Raw genomic sequence first — 27,321 nt, forward strand, 5'->3', positions numbered from 1 at the left:
TGGGCTTTCAGAAAAGTCTTTAAGGTTGGTAATTCATTTGGAACCTGGTGCATATATACAAGAGTCTGGAAAGGCAAAGGCTTCTGGGAATCCTCCAAGTGGCAAGTCCTCCTTTCTCTCTGCCACTCAGCTCCTGGCACAGCATCCCTGTCAGGTACTTGGGGATTTGCCTGTTTGGACCTGAAGGTAAATCGTGTTTTCTTTGGCCTTTGATTTCCTGTAGCAACCACAAATAGAAATTAAAATTAACAAACCATCAACACCTTGCTTGTCTGATTCTTGAAACAAGGTCTTGAAATATAGCCCTTTGCTGGCCTGTCACTCACTGAAATGCTGGCCTCATAGTCACTCAACAGATTAGGCTGCCTCAGTGTCCCAAGTATTGGAATGACAGTAACATTGTGCAAGATGGGACAGAAAGAGGAAAAAGCCAGAGGACAGAGATGGGTGCTGTGTCACAGTCTCCTGGACATGACACGGCCATTGCACCAACGAGTTCACCATAACTACGCTTACCTACACGAGACCTATACAAGATCAAGCCAATAAGCTCAGTCAAGATTCCAACGGGCAGCACTGGATAGATTTAGTGGGTGTAGGACAGTACTATGCTCCAAGCAGGACAACCATCCTCTTCCTCAGACAGCTATGTCTGTGAAAGTTCACCACGGCTGTACTGTTGACACACCCTTCCAGGAGGAGGGTGTAGGGAGGATCATCAGACTCTGCTAAGTATGTGGTCCCTCCTCCCAGCCAGGTGTATGCAGTTCTTCCCTAATTACATATGACCTTAGGGTCTCAGGGAGAGGCTGGGGTATATATCCTGAGAAAGCCTAGAAAAATGTCCTCCATCCATACAAGAGGATGACTTTCTAATGGCACTGCTTTTGGATCACCCATATTACTTATAACCCGTGACCCAGGATCTATGAGTAATTCCAATATACTTATTGGTTTCCCAGGAGTAATTTTGATAGAATCAAACTTTAGTTTGTCGTTGGGACCTTAGAAGGAGTAGAGAAAATACCTTGTATTTTTGCCCAGGGGAAAAAATTCTCAAAAGGATGGAGGACCAAAAGCAAATACAAACAAACAGGCAAAAAGAACAGAAGAAGGCGTGAAGAGGGGAGGGAGAATACATTGCAAGTATCTGAGGGAAATATTGGGGGGACAGAGTACCTACCTGGGGGAAGTGTTGGGGAGACAGAGTACCTGGAAGGACTGATGTTGGGGGACAGAGTACCTGGGGGAAGTGTTGGGGGACAGAGTACCTGGAAGGACTGTTGGGGGACAGAGTACCTGGGGGAAGTGTTGGGGGACAGAGTACCTGGAGGACTGTTGGGAGACAGAGTATCTGGAAGGACTGTTGGGGGACAGAGTACCTGGAAGGACTGTTGGGGGACAGAGTACCTGGAAGGACTGTTGGGTAGGATCAGGATGTGTTATTTACATGTATGACACTGTCAACAAATTAAAAAAAGAGATGTTCTGTTTGAAAAAGGAAAAAATGCAGGAGTGTCTCAAAATGGAGAGAGCAGGAGAGCCAGCAAAAGACAAAGACAGGGCTTCTCGAAGAATCCTGCTTTTGGTATCCCCTTTAGGTTAACGATAGAACAAAGGCTGACTACATTGTAGTTCAGACCAAAAGTACACAGCCTGCCCCCCACCCCCGCTCCAGGCAGGAGTGGCGGGGACTGAAGTGTTCCACAAAGGTTTTAAAGGATAGCATGTGCTACTAATAGATCATGATGAAACGGGCTGGAGGCAGATGACAGGACATTAACTATACCTTCCTGTCACTTGCAAGCAAAAGAACGAGATCATCACCAAACTGGAACCATGCACGTGATTAAACTGGTGCTAGAGGCCCAGAATGTCTCATGGTGACATTCAGAGGGCTCCTGCTTCAGGGACACCACTGACAGAACTTAGACTAATTCCTGGGCTGGTGTTTCTAAGTCAGAAGGACAGCAGCAGGTAGGCCTCTATGAGTTTGAGGCCAGCCAGGGTGGCATAGAGAGACTATCTCAAAAATAATAATAACAATAAAAAGAATCTTCCTTTTCCCAAGATCCCTTTGGTATTCTTCTGTGTGGTAAGTTTATAACTGCCCACTGTCCCTGATGCAGTGTGGGATAACTGGATGCTAAGAGGTGGGTTTCCTTGCGTTCAGTGGCTGGGCTCCAATCCCATCTCCAGCGTCTCTGGAAGTCATGCTAAGCTCAGGGACATCTGAAAAGCTCTCCCCATCATTGAGGTGGAGTAAGTGAGAATGTGCCCCAATGCTGTGACCATTTACAGAGGATACGGCCACACCCTCCCTTTCCAGCAGCATAGCCCTCACCTCCTCCCCAGGTTCTCTGCTTCTTCAATAGTCTCAGGCAAAGCCACACCCTTGGTCTCTGGGAGAAGAAGAGTCATGGCCCCAGCGGTCAGGCCCAAAACCCCTACAAATGAAACAAAGTCCAAGGAAGTGTGTTAGAACAGGCTCGTGCCCCTTACAGAAATCAGTGCACTGAGCCAGGGGCAGGGGGGAGAGGCTGCTTATCTTCAAAGATCATCTGGAACATTTAGGAAAGAACCGAGGCAGTGGAATAATTAGAGAAATGCAAGAGTAAGTAAGACAAGGCAATATTAACCTTCATATCACACTGTGGGAGCATAGGATTCCAAAGTAGCTGATATTTGAAGTTGAATGCCTCATGAAAAATGTAAACATCAGTTTTAGGTAGTTATTATAGATTGACATATGGTGATGATTGACAGATGGTAGGTAAATAGAAAGATGTGTGCATTGGTAGATAGTTAGGTGATAGATGATTAGATAGATAGATAGATAGATAGATAGATAGATAGATACATACATACATACATACATACATAGATACATAGATACATAGATACATAGATACATAGATATATAGATAGATACACAGATACATAGATAGATACATAGATACATGGATGGATACATACATGGATGAATGGATGGATAGATGGATGGATGGATGGATAGATGGATGGATGGATGGATAGATACATACATACATAGATACATAGATACATGGATGGATACATACATACATACATACATGGATGAATGGATGGATGGATGGTAGATGGATAGATAGATACATACATACATACATACATACATACATGGATGGATAGATACATACATAATGGATGGATGGATGGATAGATAGATAGATAGATAGATAGATAGATAGATAGATAGATAGATACATGGATACATGGATACATGGATGGATAGACAGATACATACATACATACATACATACATACATACATACATACATACATACATACACACACACATACATACATACATACATAAATAAGTGGATGAATGGATGGATGGGTGGATGGATAGATAGACAGACAGACAGATGGTAAATATATACATACATAAAAGACGAAAGAAAGATAGATAAAGAAACTTCGATGACAGGCATGTGCATGCATAGGTACAGAGATGACAGACACATGGATATATAATTACAGTGATAGGGATGGAGACAGGTCTAGAGGTAAGACCAACCTGTCCATGAATAAGGCCTTCTCATTACTCTCCTCTCCTCTCTTCCTTCCCTCTGCCCTTCCTTCCTTCCTGCCCTGTCTCTTTCTTCCTTCCTCTCTCTCTCTCTCTCTCTCTCTCTCTCTCTCTCCTCCTTTTCCCTCTCTCCCTCCCTCCCCTATCCACCCCTAATTCCCCACTCCTTGCCTTTCCCATGCATTGGCCTGTGCCAAGCCTGGCATTTCTCTTCCCACAACCAGACATTTATCCTTCTGCCCATGGATAGGCAGGTCTCGGGTCCCTCCTGCTGTAAGCTTGGGGACAGAAACAATATTTCCATCTTCTTTCACCAGTCCAGCTTTACCAGCAAAGAGGACACACAATACTGTTGTTCTCATGTGTCTCTTTGTGTTCCTCACCACTGGGCTCTCTGAGACAAAGGGTCACACACAGCCTTGTAGGCCCTTAATTCTGGGGTTGTCCTCTCTCAGCCTCCAGTGAGCCAGGATGATGGATGAGCGCCACCACACTTGGACAGGGATAATCATTCAACACCATCATACCCCTAGCAATGACATACTCAGGGCATACAAATAACACGTTGAAGGCATTAGAAAGTAGGAGATAATATCAAAAGATCATCCGCCCATGGAGTGCATGATGGATTGATTCTAGAGCCACAGGATGAAAATCTCCGGCCACTCCATGGGAACTGAATTGCATCTTATTGGTTCCTGAAACGCGAGGCAGAATGAGCCAGGAGACAGCCGAAGCCCATGCTCCATCCTTGACACTTGATCTACAAGCAACTGCCCAGTGCTCACACAAATTGCCCTCCGACAGATGGAGAGAAGGAAAAACCCATGAGGTCTTACCAAACAAAATGAGGGGCAGGGCTTGCCAAACTTCCATCAGCCTGAACACCATGAAGGGGGTGAAGATCCCACCCAGGTCACACAGGGCAGAGCACACCATCATCCCAAGATTCCTGGAAAGACAGAGAGCAGACAGATCACACCTGCGTGCTTCACCCCCTAGGGAGTGAATGGCACCCAGAGCAGGCGCGAGACCAGCCAGGGGCAGGGCTCAGCACCCCGTAGGGTTGGGAAGAGCTGTGTGGAGAGAAGGCGGCAGACTAGAGCGGAGATGGGAACAGAGGGATCACTGCTCAAACAGCTGAAAAGGGCAGCCTGCCCCTGGAATTGTACTCTCAGGAGCTTAGCCCGCACACTCCTGGAGGCCAGCTACAGGCCAATAGAAATGAGCTAGCACACGTGTTCTCTGACTTGAACTGTAGCTGCACCCACTCCTGCCCTAGGGCTGGGATATGTTATCACTTGGGAAGAGAACACAATATCTGTGTGTGGCTAAGTTCAGTAAGACCCCCAGATTCATACCAGGCAATGCCTGCTATCAACACCAAACGAGGGTGGTGCCCAGGATGTGAAGAAGAGCGCTATTCAGCACAGACATCCCTGTGAAGGAAAGGGGTCGTGTGGCTCAAACAGTCTTTCTTTGAACCAAGTGCTTACAGAGTAATGGGCAGCGAAAATGGCTCTCCTTTGCTCTGTGCGTTTGATTCAACTGACTATAAATACTGGATCTCGCATGGCTGTGTGTGCATGCACTGGCATTGGGTCTAAGGTTGTTCCTGGACATCCAGCTTCCTCTCCTACTTCCTGTGGATGCTCATCATCCTATGCACAGTGGAAAGGGTCCTCCAGGAAGGTAGCAATTGGCCACCTCCATAGAGGACCAGGCTTGGTAACGCCCATTGTTTAGGGAAGTGTTCAGATAAGCCTGTGTGTTACCCAGTTGGTCACTGCCTGATGGAGCCATTACAACAGCAGTTCTCAACCTGGGAGTCATGACCTCTTTGTGAGTCATATACCAGATATCCTGCATATCATATTCACACTGCAATTCATGACATTAGCAAAGTTACCGTTATAAATCAATAACAAAGTAATTTTATGGTTGGGGGTCAGCACAACATGAGGAACTGTATTAAAGGGTTACAGCACTAGAAAGGTTGAGACCCGCTGCTTTAGGAGGTAGGGTCTAATTGCATGCAAGAAGATCGGTTATCAGGAGAATGCCTTGAAGGGGGAGAGGGGGACCCTGGTCCTTTCTCTCTGTTTTTATTTCTAGCCACATATGCTGGTCACAGTGCTTCGTGCTAGTTCAAGATCTCAAGCGCCAAGACCACAGCAACAGGGTCCAGTGAGCATAAACTGAAACCTCTGAAAGAACGGGCTAAGGGTTAAGACAGACATTTCCTTCTTAAAAGTTGATCGTTTATGATATTTTGTTAGTGACACACAGTACATTTGACCATTTCTTAGAATGTGATAGCTGTGACAGTAGACTTGCTTGTCCCATGAATCTCTCTCTCTCTCTCTCTCTCTCTCTCTCTCTCTCTCTCTCTCTCTCTCTCTCTCTGTTTTTCATTGTTTGCTTGGTTTGGTGTTTTATTTGTTTTGTTTTGTTGAGACAGGGTCTCGCTGTGTAGCCCTGGAAGGCCTAGGAAAATGTTTTCTCCATAATTTTCCTTCAAGTCCAAGCAACCTCTTTCCAAGCGAGAGGCTAAACCGTATTCTTCTAATAAAGGAATTGGCAGAAGAAAGCAACGTGTAGGCTGCCGTCATCTGTGTCTTCTGGCTCCCTGAGCTGCAGGCGTTAGACAAAACTAGGGAGCTGGGGTGTTTCTTAGACATTTTCACAAGAACAAATGAAGAAGAAATAGTTTATTCCTGGGAAGGAGAATTTACGGTAACAAGCCAGATTCTAACCAAGGGCAGGTTATGATAATGGCCATTTTTTAAAACTTCAAGTTAAGTAGTTGCTTTCACGATTTAAATAGCCTTCACTTCGTGTTAAGAGCTTAGGGCTGGAGACCAGGATCAGCGGGAAAAGGCACTTGCTGCCAAGCCTAATGACCTCAGTTCGATCCCCAAGAGCTGAGGAAGGGGAAGGTGGAAGCAGAGAGCAGCCTTCTGCAAGTTGACATCAGACTTCTACACACACACACACACACACACACACACCACACACACACCACACACACACACACATAGACACACACCACACACACATAAACCACACAGGCAAGCACTCGCATATACTACACACACACACACACACACACACACACACACACACACACATAGACATACACAACACACACATAAACCACACAGGCAAGCATTCACATACACTACACACACACACACACACACACACACACACACACGATAAATATGTTTTAAATAACTCTAAAACTAAGTTCCTAAAATACTGCTGGCAATGAGCTCATGCACAGACACAGAATGCCATCGGTGGCTGGGTAAAACAAAGCTAACCATAATACCTCACCCTCCCAAGAGGACCTCAAAATGGCCATACTAAACACTGGCCTCCATCCCCTACATATGCCGGAGAATGCAAAAAAAAGTACTTTCTATAAATATAAAATTAAACACAGCTCAGTGCTGGTGCCTTTAATCACAACACTTGGGAGGCAGAGGCAGGTGGATTTCTGAGTTCGAGGCCAGCCTGAAAAAGTTCACAGAGGAACCCTGTCTTGAAAATAAAATAAAGTAAACCCAAGCTCATCGAACTCTGACCCTCCAATCCCATCCCTGTGTTCTCCCGATTCAAACCCGTGTTCATTCAAAGGCTTCAGGATGTTTATAGAGCTGACCTGTTATCGTCTTATGATGCAGCTAGGTTTACCCATGGACAGAGAAGCCATACTAGGGCACACACATTCCGGAATGCTTTTCAGGAAAGAACAGGGCATTGACAAATGCAGTCAGGTGAATACAGCCCATCACAATCAGTGACAGAAGTCAAACCAAGGTCTCCATGTCATGGTCTTTCATTTGCTGATAAAGGCAAACTATGCAACAGAGCCAAGAGCTGGGGAAGGACCCATGTGGGTGTATATGTGTGCGTGACCCATACGTCACCCAAACTCAGCAAGCTTTATTTTAGAAAAAGCCAATTTCACTCTATGAATTTGAGACTTTAAGGAAAAATGAGAGTTCTTCAACACCAAAGCAGGCCGACAAGTTGTTGTTGGACTGTGTGAAAACGAAAACCTTGTGTTCATTGGGGCTGCAGTCCACAGAGTGGCCACCTTCTGAGCGGAAGGTGATTGCATACAAGTCCAGGATCTGATGAGGGCCTGATATGCAGAATATATAAAGACCCGCAACCCAACAACAAAGATGGACCAGTAACAGGGAAATTACCTCACTGGTCACTTCTCTACAGACAAGGAATGGAGTCACTAGGAGAGGGCCTTGGTTTTATAGTCTGACCTCACTTCCTGTTTATTCTCTACTTCCTGGCTGCCAAGGCAGAGTGACCAGCCAGCCTCCTACAGTGACAAACTATGCTTTCCCCACCATGGTAGACTGTACTTCCTTGGACCGTGAGGCAGAGTAAACTTTTCCTTCCTGAAGTTACTTTGGTCAAGTACTCTGTCACAGCAAAGGCAGGAGCTATTACAGTGACCCACGCCTGGAGGGCTCTTACATGAGATATGTTGCTCTCTGCCTGGCTCTCACGTGGCTATTTCAGTGACCAATCCCATTTGTGGCCTTACCTGATGAATGTAGGGTACAGCTCAGCGTTCACCAGGCAGACCATCTGCAGCACAATGGTGGCCCCCATACGGCCAAGACAGGCAAGGGTAACATTCAACCAGTGCAGCTCTAGGAAGAAAGGAAACGAGGTCGTTGGAGCAAGGAAGCTCCCTGAGTGAACTGGAGCTGACAGAGGAGAAGCCTGTCTGGACTGGGCCGGGCTAGTTAGGACCACTGAACGCTTCACTTGGCTCTCTCTTCACTTAGGTAAGTAAACCCATGCCCAAGGGACTTGGGGTTTGCTAATGACATATGCTGGAAGGTCCCATCGTGCAAAAGAAAGACTGGAGTTTTTAAATCAGTTCTGCCTCCACCAGCCTTGTCGGACAGAAATGAGCGCTGTCTTTCTCTGCACCCTAGCTTGCTGAGCCGCCATGGAGTGAGCCTACACAGCTTGCAGGCAGTTGTGAGGGTTAGGGATGACACAAATGCCCAGTCTGGCCAGAGCAATGAAACCTTGGCTCGTATTACACAGGGCGATGTTGCTAGCTCGGTACCTGAGGCACCGTCGGTGTAGTGTAGGCCTCAGCCTAGTCTTTACTTCAAAGCAGAGAAAGGAAGGTTTTACATAGGGAGGGAAGGGATCGCAATTCATCACACACTACTTGGCCTGCCTTGCCATCAAAACCCAAGTGCCCATGGCTCTGACCCAGGTTCCCTCCCTAAGAAAGTCTCTGTATTTACACACATGTCATCTTGGCCCTGTCCCCAGACACTGACTTCACTGGTGACTTCCTGAAGAGAATGGAGACTTCTTGCCCGTAGGCACAACATGGGCTGGGCTCCACTGCTCTGACCATGGAAAGTCCACACCAATTAGGCCACTGGGACATGTTGGCATTCCTGCCCTCAGAGGACAGATAACTGTATTCTGTACTTCAGTCTGGGGCAGCCAAGGATCCACGTACACCGAAACTTAGCTAAGTCCCTCCTGCCAAGGCCACAGCATTTGCTCCCACCATTGGGCTATAGTTGCTGTCTCCAGTTAAGTCTGGGCCTCAGGCCACCTGTTCCCCTAACTGTCCAACACTAGGTGCTCAGACGTGAACTGTTCCTTTAAGGCCAACCCCTGCCCTCTGAAGACCGCAGCTCTGTCCTAGACTCCCACGTGGCCCATCCCATTCTGTTTAGATTTAGCAAGGCCTCTCAATCCTGATGGAATCGATGACCCTCCTTCCTCAGCCTTCTCTGGGAGTCAGCCCACAGCAGGAGCCCACTCTAGTCTTCTTCCTGATGAGGCGCTAGAACCCAGTGGTTCCTGAAATGCCTTCCCTAGGATGCTTTACAGAGGCCAAAAAGGACCACCACAGCAGGTGAGCCTAGGAGAGAGCCAATGAAAGAGCTAAGGCCAAGCTAGTCCTGGGACCAGCAATGCCCTAGCTCTGACCAGCAGGGAAGAATGGCCTCCAACCTCTGCATTCCTCTTCCCAGACTCAATGCTATGGAGTTTAAAAATCTTAGTTGGGATACTAGAAATAAGGAGAGGAGGGAGAAGAGAGGAGGTCTTATTTCAGAGACACTACAGAGACTGTGCACGCACGCGCACACACACACACACACACACACACACACACACACACACACACACACACACCTTTCATGTCCCGACCAGCATGACTCTTGAGAAAATCTGAGAGGTGCAGATCTTTTCTATAACTCCCTGCGTGAGAGACTGCCTGAGTGGTGCACCAGGCTCTCAGTGCAGGACCCAGCAATGAAAGAGTGTGGGGAGGAGGGATAGCAGTTACACCTTCGTAGGAATCTACAGTTTCCAACACGAAAGGCAACGTGTGTGCTCAAGTTAAAACCACCTCAGGGAACTTTGCCTGGACTCTCTATGCAGCGTGTTTGTCTTGGGTTGTAAGAATTATGAAGCGGGATTGGGGATTTAGCTCAGTGGTAGAGCGCTTGCCTAGCAAGTGCAAGGCCCTGGGTTCAGTCCCCAGCTCCGAAAAAAAAGAAGAAAAAAAAAAAGAATTATGAAGCAACGCTCACACCCACCACCTGACCACCACTGGAGACAAAGAACTGCAGAGGGTATGGGACAAGTGGAACACTCCCATGTCGCTGAGACGCAGACAGTGACCTGGCCATCTTTAGAAAGCTGTCAAGCATCCACTGAAGCTAAACTCAAGTCTCCCTGTGGATTCCGCTGGTGTGCATGACAGACATGTCCCCAAGGGAACTAAGGACCCACGTCTACCAAAAAGAAATACGTGGCACAGCCCTACTCCCAGTGGACAAGCACTACAAGCAATGATCAGTGGGGGAGATCACACAGTGTGATGTTTATGTAAAGAGCAATACAAATTTCTTAATATTTTAAGAAAAAGCAGCAGTCTATATAGTCATGTGACAACTTAAAGAAGCCTCACAGGTAGAGTGAATACGAGGGGGGAGGGGAGAAGGCCACATTCAAGGCGGCTCCATTTATGTTCCTGGGCTAATCTGTGGCAAGAGGTCAGGAAAGGTAATTGGCAGAGCAGTGGCATTGGTCATAAGGTCTGCAAGCCAGGTATCTGTATGCATAAGAAACTGAGTCATTCATTCACTTAGAACGCACTCATTATATGTTTGCCATACCTCAATCTAAGACTGTTTAAAGTCTAGCCAAGGTACCGCCCTGCCTTTGTTCTCGTTCCAGAGGCTTATCAGAGGGTTACAACACTGTCCCCACAATTCGGTCACCTGGGAAGCGATGAAAACAGACAACTTACCATGCGGGATAAAGATCATGAGGAGGCAGGCTGCCCCCGTCACCAGATTCGAGGCCGCTATTGGGTAGATGCGGCCAATGCGGTCAATGGTGACCAGGATGATGAAGGCCGCGGGGAATTCCACCAGAGAAGAATAAAAGAAGTCCAGGTAGAGGTTGGCCCCTGTGGCCCCCACGTGCATGATGAGACCCTGGTACAGCACAGCACAAGAGAACCTGCAAAGAGGAGATGATGAGTCACAAGTCAGCTCCAAGGAGCCCAACCGGCTGGACAGAGGGACAGGTCACATGATCCAAGATACCCCGTGGTGGCCTGAAGAGTACCCTACTGGGATCCTCAATAGGAAATTGTGTCCCCACAGATATGACAGTGTATCTCACAGGCATCCCCAATACACCTACTTTTAAAACCGCCCCACCCCCACCCCTGGGATCTCTGAAGCAGGAAGACCGGGAGAGATTACAGCTGGGTACCCCTACTTGCTTCACGTTCAGGTGTCTGGGACTTTGCTGAGCCCCACACAGAGCGATCTCTAACACTCACGCAGGCCACAGAGTAGAGAGTAGGTACAGACAACAAGCTGACGCCCGGCACCTGGCATTAGAGGTTGCGTTGTATACCTGTGTATCTTCTTGTCTGTGAGCGAGATAGTGCTCACACGTGAGTATTGCTGTGCTGTGAATATTTCCTGAGATAACAGACAAATGAGCCCTGTATAGCTCCTGTCACACAGCAGAGGCAGATCTAATACCGTGGTCATCAGTACCGTTCTCCCAAAGTCAAAGATGCCCGGCCAGCTAGGTCTCTGGCTCCACAGAGCTGACTTATCAGGCACCGTTCATGTTCTCTCTTCTCCCACCACACCAACCGCATCCACATTCGAGGAAATCCTGGCAACATCGTGTTGCCTAGTCAATGAAGCCGTTAAATCCAAAACATCAAGTCCAAACTTAGAGGGACCTGCGTGTCATTAAGGGGAAATGATACTGTTTTGGAAACTGTCACGGTTGCATAAAACTTGGCCTTGCATGGTAAGATTTTAATCCATAAGAAACTACTGTTTTATCCCAGCTTGAAGAATGGCTTTCAGCCCTGCACCATCACAGTAAAGGAAAATAAATAAATAAATAAAACTGTAAAACTGGTCAAGCGGTCAGTGAATAAGTGCTGCCATCTTTTGGCAGAACCTGGAATTGCACATGCATTAAACCGCTCCCTCAGCTGTATCCGCCCCAGCTTTACAGATTGTCTCACTTGCTCCCCGATGCCTGTGAGCGAGGCATGCCATTTCTCACACTACCAATGACATGAATTTGGTGCCTGGAGCGCGTGTACATGTGGAAGGAGAAAACTAATGTCATAAAGTTGTCCTCTGCTCTCCACATGTGCACCATGACAGGCGCGCGTGTGCGCGCACGCCCACGCCCACACACACACACACACACACACACACACACACACACACACACACACACACTAAGCAGATAGAGAGGATGGAAGAAAGATAGTGGGAGTCATCCTGGGTCTGAACCACAGGAGGCCAAGTAAGTCACAAGAAGGAATACGACTCCATTCCTGATGGGGTCAGAAGCCAATGGAGGCACAGGAAGTGTTTGAGAAAGACCGACTGCCTTGCAATGCTCAAGCCCAGGGAGGTGGGGTGGATGCCGGCTGCCACAAAACATGAGATGGCCCTTTCCAGTGCTTCCTGCAGGACGGAGAGTACACACAGGAAACGGCAGATCCTCATGCATTTTCGAGGCCAAGTTCATACGGAGCTCACTGAGGGATCACGGGAAAGGGAGGAGTGTGTTTGGGACACAGATGAGAAACCTGAGCGGAACAGCAGAGCAAGCCACTGTTCCTATCTGCAGCGGGTCACGGGTGCTACGTGGAGGAGACATACTACTAAGTCAAACACACGGTAGACACATGGACAACTGTAAGACCCATGGCTGAGCACAGGACCCCGGTGAGAGAGGTGAAGGTCACCAAGACAGGGGAAGAGTGGTGAGCCCGCTATCTTAAAAGATCAGAAGAATCCAGGGAACCATGATTACTCATTAAGCAAACATTTACCACAGGCCTACTATGTGCCAGGTAATGTCCTACTAACTTGCCTCTTTGTTCCACTAAAATTAACACAACAAACAGTGCATGCAGGGCAGTTCTGAGCTTAAGACTCCATTTTGAGAAGACAGCCATGTATTGAGAACTGTCTGATGTCCTGGGGTAACAGGTAGAATTCTAGAATTCTTCCTCATGAAAGCAGGCAGAGGCCCACAAACTGCCCTTGATAGGAAAAAGTACATCTGCATGTTACAAGGTCTTTACCCGTGAACCAAGGGTGCGTGAGGACCCAGAAGTGGGTCACAAGGTTTTCAGATGTGAAGAAGGGTACTTAAAGGCACTAAGCTATTGGAACCTTCTCCCCCCCTACCCCACATCAAATCAAGATTCAGGTGGCTCAGAAGATAAGACGCTTAGACTGGGGTAGCCTCAGACATTCTTTGTGCTTCTCCACCTTTTTTTTTCAGTGTTAATCTCTCTCACTCATTTTTTTTTCTTTTTTCGGAGCTGGGGACCGAACCCAGGACCTTGCACTTGCTAGGCAAGCGCTCTACCACTGAGCTAAATCCCCAACCCCTCTCTCACCCATTCTTAAAAGCAAGGGAGCAAAGGGGCCTTTTGAAGCCTCAGACCCAAAGGCATACCCATCTCCCCTCCATGCAAGGGTTCACTGGTACCCAGCTCTTGGACAGAAGTTCATTTGTACCCAGGGGATGTGCAGGACCAGTGCTCACCATAGATACATCAGGATGACGGTGTGCTTCCTCAGGTTGGGAGTGCGGAACAGGTCGGCAAACGAAGGACTTCGCTTTTCTGAGGCATCCTCCTCAAGGCAGAGCATCTGAGAGAGACTTGGGCATCACTACACCTGCTCTGTGTGTACATGACAGTCCCCCGGGAGGGGCTCCATGTAGATCATGAGGTGGCCCCAGCGCCCACAAAGAGGAGAACCGGGTCTGAACTTCCGTACCTTCAGGTCGGCAGGAGGCACCGTCCCGTTCTTCTGCGCAATTTGCTCCATTATCCTGACGGCTTGCGTGGTTCTCTTCTGGGACAACAGCCACCGGGGGGATTCTGGGACAAACCTGCAGACACAGCTCATAACTGAAGGGCCTTCCCCTGAGAGTTTGCCCCACCTAACCCTTGACAAGAGTGGTTCGGTGCATGGCTCGGAGCAGCCCAAAATCCTCAGGGGGGACTGTGACACTTGTGAACAAAGGCTGTGCAGTGCAGTTGTGACTCGTTCTGTGCAGAGCTCTGTAGGTCACTGCTGCTTGGGGCCACTGGCAAAGATCACAAAACAAAAGGGAGTGAGGGTTTCCCCCTCACCCCATTCCCTGCAGCCTTCTTATGAAGTGGGGCCCCATCTCTCTTAGAAGTTGGGAGTCGGCTCCAGAGAAAACACACACTGAATAGGAGCTTTCTATCCCCTGCCCTGCGTATATCGTGTAGATACTAGGGCTGCTGGGCAAAGCCCATGATATTTCCAGAACATAGGGCTCCCCTGCCATGAGATTCGCTGCTTAACATGCTATTTCCTTCTCCCTCAAGTTTATATTTCTTTCTCTGTTTTTTGTTTTGAAACAGGATCTTACTGCTTCTGAGTTTTGGGCTACGATCACGTGGACGCGGGGGCTTTGTATGTAATCCTGGCTAGTGTGGTATTTACTATGCAACCCGGATGGCCTTGAACCCTGTGACAATCCTCCTGCCTCATCATCATCCACTCATAACCCTGACCCTGAGTGCTGGGACCACGGGCATGCATTACCTTGCCCACTTGGAGCCTTGGCTCACATGGGACTAAGAAGAAGTAGCTCAGAGATAGAGACTCAGACTCCATGCTCTTCCACAACTCGGGAACGGTCTCCCCCACCCCCACCCCCACCCCTGGCTAAACATCTATAACTACCCAGGGTTCTCTCTACCAGAAATCCCCTTCTCACTCTTCAGGGAGCGGATAGGCTCCTCTGGCCCCGCCCACCACCCAGATAACAGCTTCCTTGTACAGTCTGGGTCTAAGCCCAATGTCCGTTGGAGTAAGATCCGCCCTTTCCCTGAAGCGGCCTCTCCCATGCACAGTACAGTCTAGCACGGTGAAGTTGCTAATTCCGTCAGACCCACAAACAGACACAGCTAATAAGACTGACACTTTAGGCTGGGCAGTGGTGGCACAGGCCTTTAATTCTCAGGAGGCAGACACAGGCAGATCTCCGAGTTGGAAGCCAGACTGGTCTACCAAGGGAGTTCCAGGACAGCCAGGGCTACACAGGGAAAGTCTGTCTCAAAAAAAAAAAAAAAAAAAAAAAAAAAAAAAAAAAAAAAAAAAGCTCTTCACTGGGGGTGTTCATGTTCTAGAATGGTTCTGTTTGCCTCTTCCCCAGAGAAGGTTGCCAGTGAAAGCCCTTCCATAACTAAGACCAAGTGCCTGCTACAGAGCTGTGACAGGCAGGGGAGAGGCTGGGTTATGGAGACATTGTGAAGCAGGGAGTGAAACCGGAAGGCCAGCAGGGGGTAGGGAGGGGAAGCAGCCAACAAAGAGAGATGACCTGACTTAAATCAGTCTTGCTCAAGGGACTCTGAGGACTGCAGGATGTAGCAGCCATGGCAGTAATAAAGCATCCTCTTGACTGACTGTCCTCCCTGTGCTCCATAGTTCATGAAGACTATCTCTAAGGTTTCCCAGGGCCTCTGCATAACACGCTGTTAGATACTGATCAGGGGCTGACTCCCTGAGGCCCGTTTCCCTGTGGTTGGCCTGACCTTGTGTTTCTAGGAGAAAGTACACAGCCTTTGAGGTGAGCAGGCCGCCTGGGGGCTTCCCTGTGGTATCAGTCCTGTATCTGAGGGTGGGGTGCTCAGGGTAAGGAATGCAGCCGACAGTGTGAGGAGCCCTGGGCACATCAAAAGAGTGACATGCATAGCAATGATTGAGGAAGGTGCTTAAGCCCTGGGCCTGCAGGAGTGATAGTGCAAACTCATGCCTCTTGGAAGGTGGCCTGTGTCATGGCAGAGGTCAACAGACGGCCCTCTGTGACCCCAGAGCCCAACCCTGCAAGCAGACAGAGCATGGAGCAGGAAGGTCATGCAGAGCCACCTGCTGTCCGGTGGGGGAGGCCTTACCAGTAATACAGCAGGAAGAGGAAGGTAGGCAGGGACACAGCTAGCTGGAGCCAGCGCCAGTCTGGAATGGCATAGGCCACCCCGGCAAGCCCCACTAGCCCCACTGTGAAGGCCATCTGGTACAAAATGGCCGTCGTTCTCCTGTAGCCAGAGCCGACAAACTCTGTGACTGAAAAAAAAAGAAAAAGAAAAAGAAATGGTGGTCAGAGGGAGTCCCCAGAGAAGAAAGATGGAGAGTGGGGCTTGCTCCCATCGGCCACATCCACCTCTGCTCCTGCCTGTGTCTGTGTATTTTCTACCTCTCCTTCCCGTCAAAGTCTGCATTGCTGGCCTCTCCCAGACCCGATGCCATTCAGCCTGGACCAGGCCAGTTTGTCACTAGGTTTTCTCTTGCTACCTCTCTTTTTGCCTCCTTATTTGCTATTTATGTCTCCCCTATCATGCTTCAAGGTGTAAGCTTCTCCTCCCCAAACATTCACAGAAACTCCGAACTGAGTTAGAAAGTTCTCTCACAGTTCTGGTTCATAACTCTACAAGCACCTTAGCATGCTTGTGGAATCCTGGCACTGCTCTAGGTGTTGGAAGGCAAGTGGAAGGCACTGTCCTCCCCAATGGGAGATACATAATGGTAATATGACACTCGCTGACTCCCATGTGAAGACATGAGACGTCAAGGGAGGGAAATGGGCGGCTCTGAGGCAACGAGACTGCCATTTTACACGGCATCAGCGGGTAGTGAGTGGATAGAGCACAGCCACAAGGAAGGGGAGCAGCTTGGCCTCACAAATACCATAGGAGCGTAGTCTGGTGGCCAGGGTGCCATACTTGTCTGGTGAAGGGACTTTGAGGAGAGCCAGGTGGTGGAGAGAGTCGGGTGCAAAGGCAGAGGAGTAAGACTGAGTTAGGAGACAACAGGAAATCCTGGGGCTTGTAGGGCACTAGGAGAACCTCACTCTTGGTGTGGCACCGTAGACAGAAGAGAGCTATAATGACTTTATGCCCACAATGGCTCCTTAGGCTAAGGAGTTGAGAACTGAATGCAGCTGGGAGATATACTTGGAGATGAAGCAATGGTGGGGTAAGTACCAGTCAAGGGTGGGGAGCGAAAGAGTTCTTATGGGCATATTTTGAAACGAAAGCCAGTAACAAGGTTGACTGTAGGAGTATGGGGATACAAGGTGGTGGTGGGAACATAGGGTGTGACCTGAGCAGCTGTCAGGAGGCTGGTTCATGTCACTAAGGAAGGTCCACAGATGTACTGGCTTGGAGTTGCTGGAGGGCAACATCCTGAGGTCCTGCCGTATTAAGTAGTCAAGAAAGAAGGCTGAGAAAGAGTCAGCAGTGAGCAAGAAGGAATGAAGCAGAATACCACAGAGGCCTTCTGAGACTCCTACCACATCCAGCTAAATTCACTGTGGCACCTGTCTGTAGGCCCCTCTCTAGCCTTGAGAACCAAGGAGGCAGAGGGACATCTTATCTACCTCGGTGCCCCATCCTCCACCACTGTGCTTACAGGCAGCACCAGCAATGTTCACAGAGGGGATTATATCTCTAGCAATGTTCCCAGCCAACCTACAGGATAAAAGTGACACTATTATTTGCATTTCCAACATACTAAGGCACAAAGGGATGGTGTGACTTGCCCCAAATCCTACAGCTTCTCAGACCTGGAATGTGGATTCAACCCTGAGTTGCCCTTCTTAATCCATTGCACATGATCAACATACAGGTGTCATGGGCTAGCCTGTACTACCTGACCCTCACTAGTGAGGTGCTATTTCTCAAGGCAGAACCTCCTTTTGTCCCTATATCTGGCTATCTCCTCATAAGTTTTTATCAGTTATATCTATAGCCTGGGTTGGTTTTGTTTTGATTTTATTTTTTTTTTTTGGCAGGGGAGGGGGCTGTTGGTTCTTTCTACAACATTAAAATGGTCTTCTACCTACCTCATTTCCTGTATCTCCTCTCATGCTCCTCACCAAATATGACATCTGAGAGAAAGGGATCTCATACCTATACAATAGCAGCACTAGTTTCTCTCTCTCTCTCTCTCTCTCTCTCTCTCTCTCTCTCTCTCTCTCTCTCTCTCTCTCTCTAACTGATGCTTCCCTTTCCTAGATCATGCGAACATCTCCTGCTCCCCAAACCTCCTCATTTGACTCACCTTGCTGTACCCCATCACTACCTCATCCCTATCTGTCATGGATCCAGGGACAACCCCCCCGCCCCGCGCCCAAGTCCTGGTGTAATTACTCAAGGTATAGCCGGACACCCAGCTGCCCTTGCTGACCATGCCCTGCAGCAGGCGAAAGAGCAACATGGATGTATAGTCTGGGGCCACCGCTGTTAGCACACCGGACACAGATGTGACCAGCGTGGTCAACAAGAGACAGAGCTTACGGCCAAACCTGCAGAGACAAAAAGGTACATGGGAGGGAGGAATTAAGAATCCAGGGTTAAGCATGTATATACCTCCTTGCCTACCTGACAGCCTTCTTGTGCATCTCCTAGTGCAATTAAAAACATTTCCAAACTCCACATGTCTAAGATAGAATGCCTAACTCTGGCATAACCCCAGGCTCACAAAGAGCTGAGACTTGGCCACTTGCAAACCAAAAGGCCCCATGGACACCTCCCTGCTCAAAGCATAACATTTCGTTTCTCTCAGCCCTGCTCCTCCGGCCAATCTGCACGCCCCTTCCACAACTACCCAGCTTCTCTGCCAACAGTCCCAGCAGCCTGAAGCCCCAACTGTCACATCCTGTCTGCACCGCCCTCTGCAGCAGATCCTGGCCAGCCACACCCATCACCCCTGTCCACTCTCCAAAGCCTGGCTCAAGTGGACCGCCTTCACCTACCTGTCTGCAATGTAACCCACAACCAGGGAGCCCAGGAAGAAGCCCAAGTTCACACAGGACTGAAAAAGGTCCACTTTCCAGGCGTCTCCACACACCAGGTTAAACTGAAGCAGCGGAGGAGAGAGAAGACAACTGAGAATCATGGGAAAGCTTCCTCCTATCCTGCACCAAACGCCACATGGAAGTTCATCTCCCCAGGAGGGATCAGCTGTGTCTACAACATCAGCACAGGCCTAGCTAGCACCGCCATGCCCAGCTGCTTCCCAAAACCTTTTCATCTGCAAAGACAGCTGCTCTTGGCTTTGCCATTAGTAGTTGGCCATCATTGGACAAAATATTATTCCAAAAAAGAGCAAGAAGAGATAAGTATGCTCAGAGGAGTTGGGGCCGCCATAACTCCTCTCCATAGGGAAATAGACCCAAGGGCCATGGAGATGGCTCAGTGGGTGAAGTGTGCTAGTGTGAAGACCAGAGTTCAGATCCCCAGCACCTACGTAAAGAGCTGGGGGCAGCAGTGTAGGTCTGTGCAGAGGAGATGAGCAGTTCCCAGGGACTTGGTATGCAGCCAGACTAGCCAAAATATAGAGCTCTACCTGAAGAGGTAGACCCTACCTCACAAAGATGAAAGGCACTAGAGGAGGACACTCACAGTCAACCTCTAGGCTCCATAGGCAAGTACATAGACATAGATGTGCACGCGTGCACACACACTCATACACATGCATATACACACAACACACACACACACACACACACACACACACACACACACAAAGAAACATAGCCACATGCAAAGACATGTAACAAAGGAAGTGTAAAGCCAGGCCTAGTGGCCCATGTCTATGATACTAGCATTGGGGACATATAGACAGGAAAGTGGAGGCAGGGGGATCGGGAGTTCAAGGTTACCCGCAGCTACACAGTAAGTTGAAGGCCAGTCTGGGCTCTGAAAGACCCTACGTCAAAAAGGAAAAGAAAAGTCTTGCTTTTCAGAACATGTGGATATCATATACTTAACTGAACTCTAGCACTAAAGGGACAACAAAACAGAAGGGACCAGACCAAGAAAAGACACAGGGAGCCAGGTTCATGGGGTAGGGTATGAGAGGTAGGGGGAGTCCCGCATGTGGGGAGCTAGGGGGAGAATTAAGGAGGAGACAGAGAAAAAGGACAACCCTAGATGTGTGCCTCTGTTTAGAGTCCTGGAGGGTTGGCTAGGGAAAGACCTTCCTTCCTAATCTGTGGTCATTCCCTTGCAGGCAGGGAGAAACAAGCAGGGTGAGAGGAAATGAAATTCAGTTGTTGGGGGTGGGGGGAACATGAAGACTGAGCTTCCCATCTGCTGCCTGTGTGGGAGACGGGGGCTGTGCTCAGTCCAGCCCACGTATGCTCTTTGGCTGGTTCAGTCTCTGAGAGCTCCCAGGGGTCCAGGTTACTTGACACTGTTGGTCTTTCTGTGGAGTTTCTATCCCCTTCCAGGGCCCTCAATCCATCCCTCAAATCTTTCATTACCCATCTGTGAAATCCATTCCCCTAACCAGCTGCCTTGTCTGGCCTCAGGGGGAGAGGATGTGCCTAGCCCTGCAGAGACTTGAGTGCCCCGTTAGGGGATACTGGGGGGAGCTCCCTCACAGAGGAGAAGAGGAAGGGGGAGGGGAGGAGGGACTATGTGATGGAGGGCAAGGAGAGGGCCATCGATAGGATGTAAAATGAATAAATAAGTAGTGGGAAACAAAACAAAGAATGAAACTCAGTCTGATTTTATTGTAACTGGAGCTAAAAAAAAAAAAAAAAGTATTCAGATAACAATTAACCCAGCCCCATGTGCACAACAATTTAAGACGTGTTTACACTAAGATTCTTTACAACATACATCTGGCTCCTTTCACAAGAATGGGTACTGTTGACTCAAGAGATAGTGCCCAAGATTTAGGGTCTGGGGAGCCTGACTGAGGTAAACACAATGCCTGTGGGAGTCCGGAGTGTCTGGGCCCTGAGATAACACAGAGTCACTTAGGCTGCTGTAAACACAAGTGACATCACTCACAAGAATGGGTTTTATGGCCTAAAAGCAGTTATAGTGATTTAGGGGAAAGGGCCTGGGATAAGTAAAAACAAGAATTCTGGAAGAGACAGGCAGGGCCTTTCTCATCAGACATCAAAGGATCCCTGGCTTGTAAAATCATGTCTTTCCTGGTCTTCCAGGAAGAGCAGCTGCACGCCTCCCTGCCCCCCACCCCTCATTGAAGAGCTCAGCCCTGTGTTTAACTTTCCCGGCTTCTCATCTGTGTGCACAAGGCCTTTTCTGCCCTCTACACTGGCCCAAAGCACGGGGTGACAGGGCAGGTTCTGAGCAGGGCTCAGGCCTATGCAAGGCTAGCTCATTTCATCTTGGGAGCTGAGGGAGACAGACTGGTCAGACTCCAGGATGCCGGGCTTAGTGCTGGCTGGGGCCTCTTGCCTTCCCTAAGGTTGGCCCAGCTCTTCCTCCCCTCCCGTCCTCTCTGACCCTCTGCTCTGCTGTGCTCTGTGGAGCCACGGCTCGAGCCGCCTGGAGCAACACTTTGAGGTATGAGAGCAGCAAGTTGCCAAGCAACTTGAGGCCCCAGTTTCCTCAATGTTCATGCTGTGTCCCCCTAGATCTGCTGTGTGCTCTGGGGGTAGGAAACTGGTAAATGATAAACCATTTTAATTTAAATGCTAAGACCTCATGAGCTCATCCCGTGATGCTAAAATTGGCCTATGCGCTATGCCCTCATCCTATCACAGGGTCAAACACTTCAGGTCTTAGAGACACTGCACTCAACTGGCTGAGGTCGCTGTGACTGGCCTGTGCATTTTTTGACACAGCCCCGCGCTTTTCTGAAAGACATGCATGATCGTGCATTGCCACTCAACACCAGGAAGAAGTAGCAACCTTGCCCCCCCATCAATCTGGGCCCAGGCCCTGCTATCTGTTCTTCTCAGGGGCAACAAAACCCTGAACAGTGTCACTCGGATTCTCTCCGCCTACCCCAGTCTAACACACACCTTCATGGGGTGCATGTCTTACAGACCCATTCGATGTGTCCTTCTGAGGCCCGAGCCCTCCAGGTTTCCTCTTTGCCCTGTGTTCTTTCAATGGGTATCCCGGGTCTCCAACGTCCTATATGTTCATCCACACAATGGTTCCTTTGTGTCCACTCTGTGCCGTGGCAATATTCTGTCTGTCACTAAAGCCACAGGAGACAGAAAGCCCATGGGACTGCTGGCTGCCCCTAGGCTTCAATGTGATTCCTTCTTGGCCACTGTTGGTTTTCAGCCCGATCTTTGCAAGTTACCATTGCTGTAGGATTTTGTGTCCCCTCCCTCCAAGGTGGAGGTGGCCACTCTACCCTGGGGCTGCGTGTGGATCCAGATAGAGGCCATAGCCAGAGGAAGCCTGCCGGTCTTGACTCAGTCTCATCAATGCTACCGCTCCCTGAGAACCAACACTCCCCAAGCTTTGTCCAATGTCTAGAGCCTCTGCTCCCAAACTCCACCCATCCACTGTACCCTAGACACATCCGTGCCCCTACAGCGAGCCCAGGCCTACACAGAAGGTAAGGCTAGAAGGAATGGAGGGTCCCAGACCTGCCTGCTGTGCCTGCTGGGGTGGCACCAGGGCTAGGCAGCTTTTCCAGTGTTCAGAACAACCTTCACAGTTTGCCTTATGAGAGTCACCCAGGGCCCTTGTTCAAGCGTCCATCCTTTGTAGCTTCTACCTCAGTGGATCACAAGTGTAAGTTTGGGAAGTACCGACGTGGCCACCTCTGTCCAAAGGCTGCTCTCTATTGCTCAATGCCCACACCTGGTGGGGCCAGTGGCTCTCTCTAGCCAGGTATGTGGGCTGCGGTGAAGCTGGGGCTCACAGAGCTCAGAGGGGCAGTGAAAGTTAAGGAACATCTAATTCCTTCCCCCAGGGAGCCTTATGATCCCAATCCCTTAGTCTTGGGGTGGGACCTAAACAAAGGTCATTTGTCTTCCTTCCTAAAGCAAGTTCCAATGTCCAAGGCAATGAGTTAAAAATTAGTTTTGCAGAAATGAGTAACTACACTTAGCTTCCGATGTCTCGTTTGGGATAAGAAGGGAGGCGAGGGGAGGTTGAGAGCAGTTGGAAGGGAAAAATAAACAAGAGGTGGCACCCGCCCAGCCAGTCTCCTCTGCCCTCCTGCCTTGCCACAGCTGAGCTTCTTTTTGTCTGGGCACGCACGAGTTACATGTGTGCACGTGGGCATGCTTGTACACAGAGGTCAGAGGTGAACATTGTCTTCCTCTATCAATTTCTACCTCATTTTTCTTCCTGTGTGTGAAATGTGTTCGTCTGTGTGTGTGTGTGTGTGTGTGTGTGTGTGTGTGTTTGTATGTGTGTGTGTACATGGGTGTGATCATAGGTATACATCAGAGGACAACTTGCAGGGGCAGGTCCTCTCCTTCAGTTCCAGGGACTGAGCTCAGGTGGCCAGGCTAGGTGGCAAGGACCTTTACCCAGCTGAGCCAGCTCACCAGTCCCTCGTGGGTTTGCCATTATGCGTACTAGGCCAGCCCACAAGGTTTGAGGGATTCTTCTCTTTCCACTTCCCATTTCACTAAAGGAGCAATGGGGTCACAGCTGTGTGGTGCCATACTTGGCTTTTAACAGGCGTTCTGGATGTCTGAACGTAGATCCCGCATGTTCACGGTGGGTCTGGTGATTGCACGGTAAAGCAACGTCACCAAACGAGCCATTTCCCGGCTGTCACATCTGGGTTTCTTATTACCCTTGAATGTTTCCAGATAGGCACCACTGGCTTTCGAACTCAGCCCGGCATGGTCCCTCTTTATACCACTATACAAGTCAACATATTGACCAAGCTCGACCCTCCCTGTGTGTAGACAGTCAATTCTTCCTAAGATACTTTCCGTCCTTCTCAGTCTCTCCCCTCCCCTCTACCCCAACCTTACAGGACACCACCTTACCATCAGCCTAGGTGTCTACTTCCCCTGGTCTCCATCTCTGGCCCCCAGCTTCCTATCCCACTTCCCTAAGCCAGAACCCTTCAATTAGACATGACTCGTAAACCCCGCAAGCACCGGACCTCTTTTATCCTTCTGTCTTTCTGTCCTACAACATCTGTGTCGAATGTTGTTTCTCAAATCACTTTACCTTTTCATCTTTTTGTGGGTTTGTTTTGTTTTGTTTTGTTTTTGAAGATAGAGTCTCATATCCCCTAGACTGGGCTAATGAACAATGAGGTTGCAAACAGTATACAGTATTTTCTTCTGATAACTGATGTTGGAAATACAAATGTTACAACGTGGGGTTTTTAAGTTACATAATATATAATAAAATATCGTTTTATTACATAATTTTATTGCATGGTAATTATTACACTACACGCTGTAATGTTTGTATTTATATAATGTGTGTAATATATATTAAGAGATGTTACCCAGGTGTGTCAGTTCAGACCTTAATTCCCAGTACTTGGGAGGCTGAGGCAAGGAGGGTCATTGTGAGTTTGAGGCCAGCCTGTATGGACGTTACAGAAACAGTTGTTGTTTATCTCAACGTCAACTGGGCATGCTCTATTTCACAGCAGCCCTACCCCACTGCCCAGTGAAAGTGGCCATGTTTAGCTAGAAGAGCAGTCCCATCTGAGCCTGGTGGGTAGCTCTGAATCAAGTTGGTGATAGGGTCGGAGGGTTCACAAGAGGTGGGCGATGGCAAGGTGGCCAAGAAAGAACTCAGGTGGGCCTGGGAAATGTAACTCAATGGGTAAAGCATTTGCCTAGCATGCATGAGGCCCTGGGTTCTAGTCCCAGGACTGCCAGATGCAATGGTGTATAAACACCTGTAATCCGAGCACTCAGGAGGTAGAGGCAGGAGGCTCACAAGTTCAAGGTCCTCTTTGACTACATAGTGAATTGGAGATTAGCCTGAGCCCAAGCAAAGGGTACCCTGTATCCAAGGACACAATGTTGGTCGGCTCCTAGAATTCCCAGCTGAGCATCTCTGCAAGGTAATCTATCTTAACCTGGTGTCTGTCATTGGAAAAAGTCTAAGCGCCGATGTCTCTTAGCCTAGCACTCATTCTGCAAGTAACCAGAAGCTGAGCAGGCCAGGGGGAAGAAACACTGGGCTTTCTCCCAGCTGCAGCCCTGCCTGTATGGACGTTACAACCTTTAAGGAAATGGGGAGGAGGAAGGGATCCCAAGAAATCCCATGTGCAGGTGTGGGGGCAAGGTTGTCTGGGGAGGACCATGGCCCACGTGAGCTGTGCCCTGGTCACAGCTGAGACATTGCATCTCAGCCTGGGCCTAAAGTCTGTCTGTGGGACAAACTGCCCACACTGTGAGAAGAACCCATGAAGGGAGTAACATCTACTGGCACTTTGTCTCTCTCTCTCTCTCTCTCTCTCTCTCTCTCTCTCTCTCTCTCTCTCTCTCTCTCTCTCTCTGTAGCAAAACCTTTAATTCCAGCACTCTAAGAGGCAGAGGCAGGAGGATATCTGTAAATTCAAGCTCAGCCTAACCTACAAAGGGAGTTCCAGGCCAGTCAGGGCTACATAGGGAGAACTTGTCTCAAAACAAAATAAAAAAAAAAGGCTCTCAAAGTCAAGTAAACAAAGAGAGAGTAACTTAATGGGGGAGTCAAGATCTTCATGGTCCTCTAGGTCATAAACAGTGTCGTGGTATTTACGTTTGGGGATCTCAGTTCTCAGCTGATCTTCACAACACAGGGGGTGAAGATTTTTGTAATACTGCTTGTTACAGAGAAATCAAGGCTCAGAGAAACTGAGGCACTTACCCAGCTCTACCCAGCTAATAGGAGGCCTGGCTGGTACCACAGAGCCTAACTCGAGGCAATTCCCATATTATCTCTCTGGCCACTTGTTACTGTCTGAGGAGAAGAGGGGATTCCACAACACCAGCCACGGGGAAGCAGGTACAGGAAAGACTAGATTCTGAGATGAGTCAGTTAAAGGAGCGAAGGTGATGCTTTGAGCCGGCGAGATGCTCAGAAGGAAAAGGTGCCTGCTGCCAAACCTGATGGCCAGAGTTCAGGTCCCTGGGACCCACCAGATGAAAGGAGTTACACACACACACACACACACACACACACACACACACACACACACACACACATGCACACACACACAGACACACGCCACACACACATGCACACATACTGTGACCTGCACATATCCACACACATATACATACCTATATATTTATAAGTAAATGTAAAATATTCTTTAAAAAAAAAAACAAGCAACCAGATTCCCCACATAGCAGTTATGTCTCAGCGCCATCAATCAGTGAGGAAAACACAGAGGGCCAGGACACACCTTGCTCTCTGTTCAGTATACAGGAAGTTCCTGCCCCCAAAAGACACCGAACCACTCAGGATTTGCTTTTAATGTCTACATTACCCATTAGTACCTCAGTGACGATGGAGGAGCCGGGAGTGTCGTACACCCAGCCATGCTCGCAGGGGCTCAGTGGCAACTGGCTCCTGTTGGCAACCAGGCTGGACAGTGGGTCCACACAGTCAAGGGTGCTCTGGTTCCAGTCCACCTCATACCTCATGCACTGGCTGAGGAAGGAGGCCTCGTCCGAAGGCCCCAGGCCCGGCACGGTGTAGTTCAGCTCCTCTGCCTGGCTCCAGCCACACCGCTGGCTCAGCTCAGCCACCCCAGGATTCTGGCAATAATGTCCAGGGGTGAAGCCCAGGAAGACGATGCCCACATAGATGGGAGCTAAAGAAGCTGAGATCAGGCATAGCAACAGGAAGGCTTGTTTCTGGAACCAGCCAAACTCTCCAACTTGCTCCAGGACATCATCCACGGTGGGCATGGCTGGGTAGGGCCCTCACCAGTTTAGCCAGGCCTGCTCTGGACTGCCACCAGGGGTTCATGCAGCGCCTCATTTAAAGTTCTTGGAACTGGGGTGGCTTGAAATCAAGTTGCTGTTTAAGCGTAACACATCTGGAAGGCAACCAACCAGAAATAACCTTTTGCCCCGTGATACCAGGGAGAGGGCCAGGGCAGGAATATGCTAGGCTTACCTGAGGCCTTGTTTGCTTTTCTGGGAAGTGAGCCAAGGCTCTGGCCTGGGAGGAGGAAGCAGGCAAACAGGCTTGAGTGTGCACAATCACACACACACACACACACACACACACACACACACACACACACACACGGGACCTTCTGAAGAGCATTTCTACTACAGAATCTTCTGCAGGCTAAGTATGACAGCTTGCCTGGCCTGTACGAAGCCCTGGGTTCAATCCCCAGCCATGGTAGTTCACACCTTTAATCCCAGCTGCCAAGTTTGGGATCAGCCTGGGCTACATGAGACTG

At 49.1% G+C, this 27,321-nt stretch overlaps 1 protein-coding gene across 2 annotated transcripts; it reads right to left on the reverse strand.

Moving 5' to 3' along the window:
* LOC116892828 (solute carrier family 22 member 1) lies at nt 1-26,963 on the reverse strand. 2 transcript variants are annotated; one of them, XM_032894710.1, is made up of 11 exons: nt 26,402-26,963; nt 18,959-19,062; nt 18,354-18,508; nt 16,101-16,269; nt 13,948-14,062; nt 13,712-13,818; nt 10,908-11,122; nt 8,151-8,259; nt 4,414-4,526; nt 2,345-2,447; nt 1-217 (listed from the first exon to the last, which is right to left on the reverse strand). In XM_032894710.1, exons 1-11 carry the CDS (start codon nt 26,813-26,815, stop codon nt 151-153), a joined length of 1,671 nt encoding a protein of 556 aa, XP_032750601.1. In that variant the 5' UTR covers nt 26,816-26,963; the 3' UTR covers nt 1-150. The 2 variants fall into 2 exon arrangements, with proteins under 2 accessions (XP_032750601.1, XP_032750602.1); XM_032894711.1 differs by lacking the exon at nt 18,959-19,062 and having other exon boundaries at nt 26,402-26,962.
* Between the last annotated feature and the right edge of the window lie 358 nt (nt 26,964-27,321).

Source organism: Rattus rattus, chromosome 2 (genome assembly GCF_011064425.1).
Source record: "Rattus rattus isolate New Zealand chromosome 2, Rrattus_CSIRO_v1, whole genome shotgun sequence".
Taxonomy (NCBI): domain Eukaryota; kingdom Metazoa; phylum Chordata; class Mammalia; order Rodentia; family Muridae; genus Rattus; species Rattus rattus.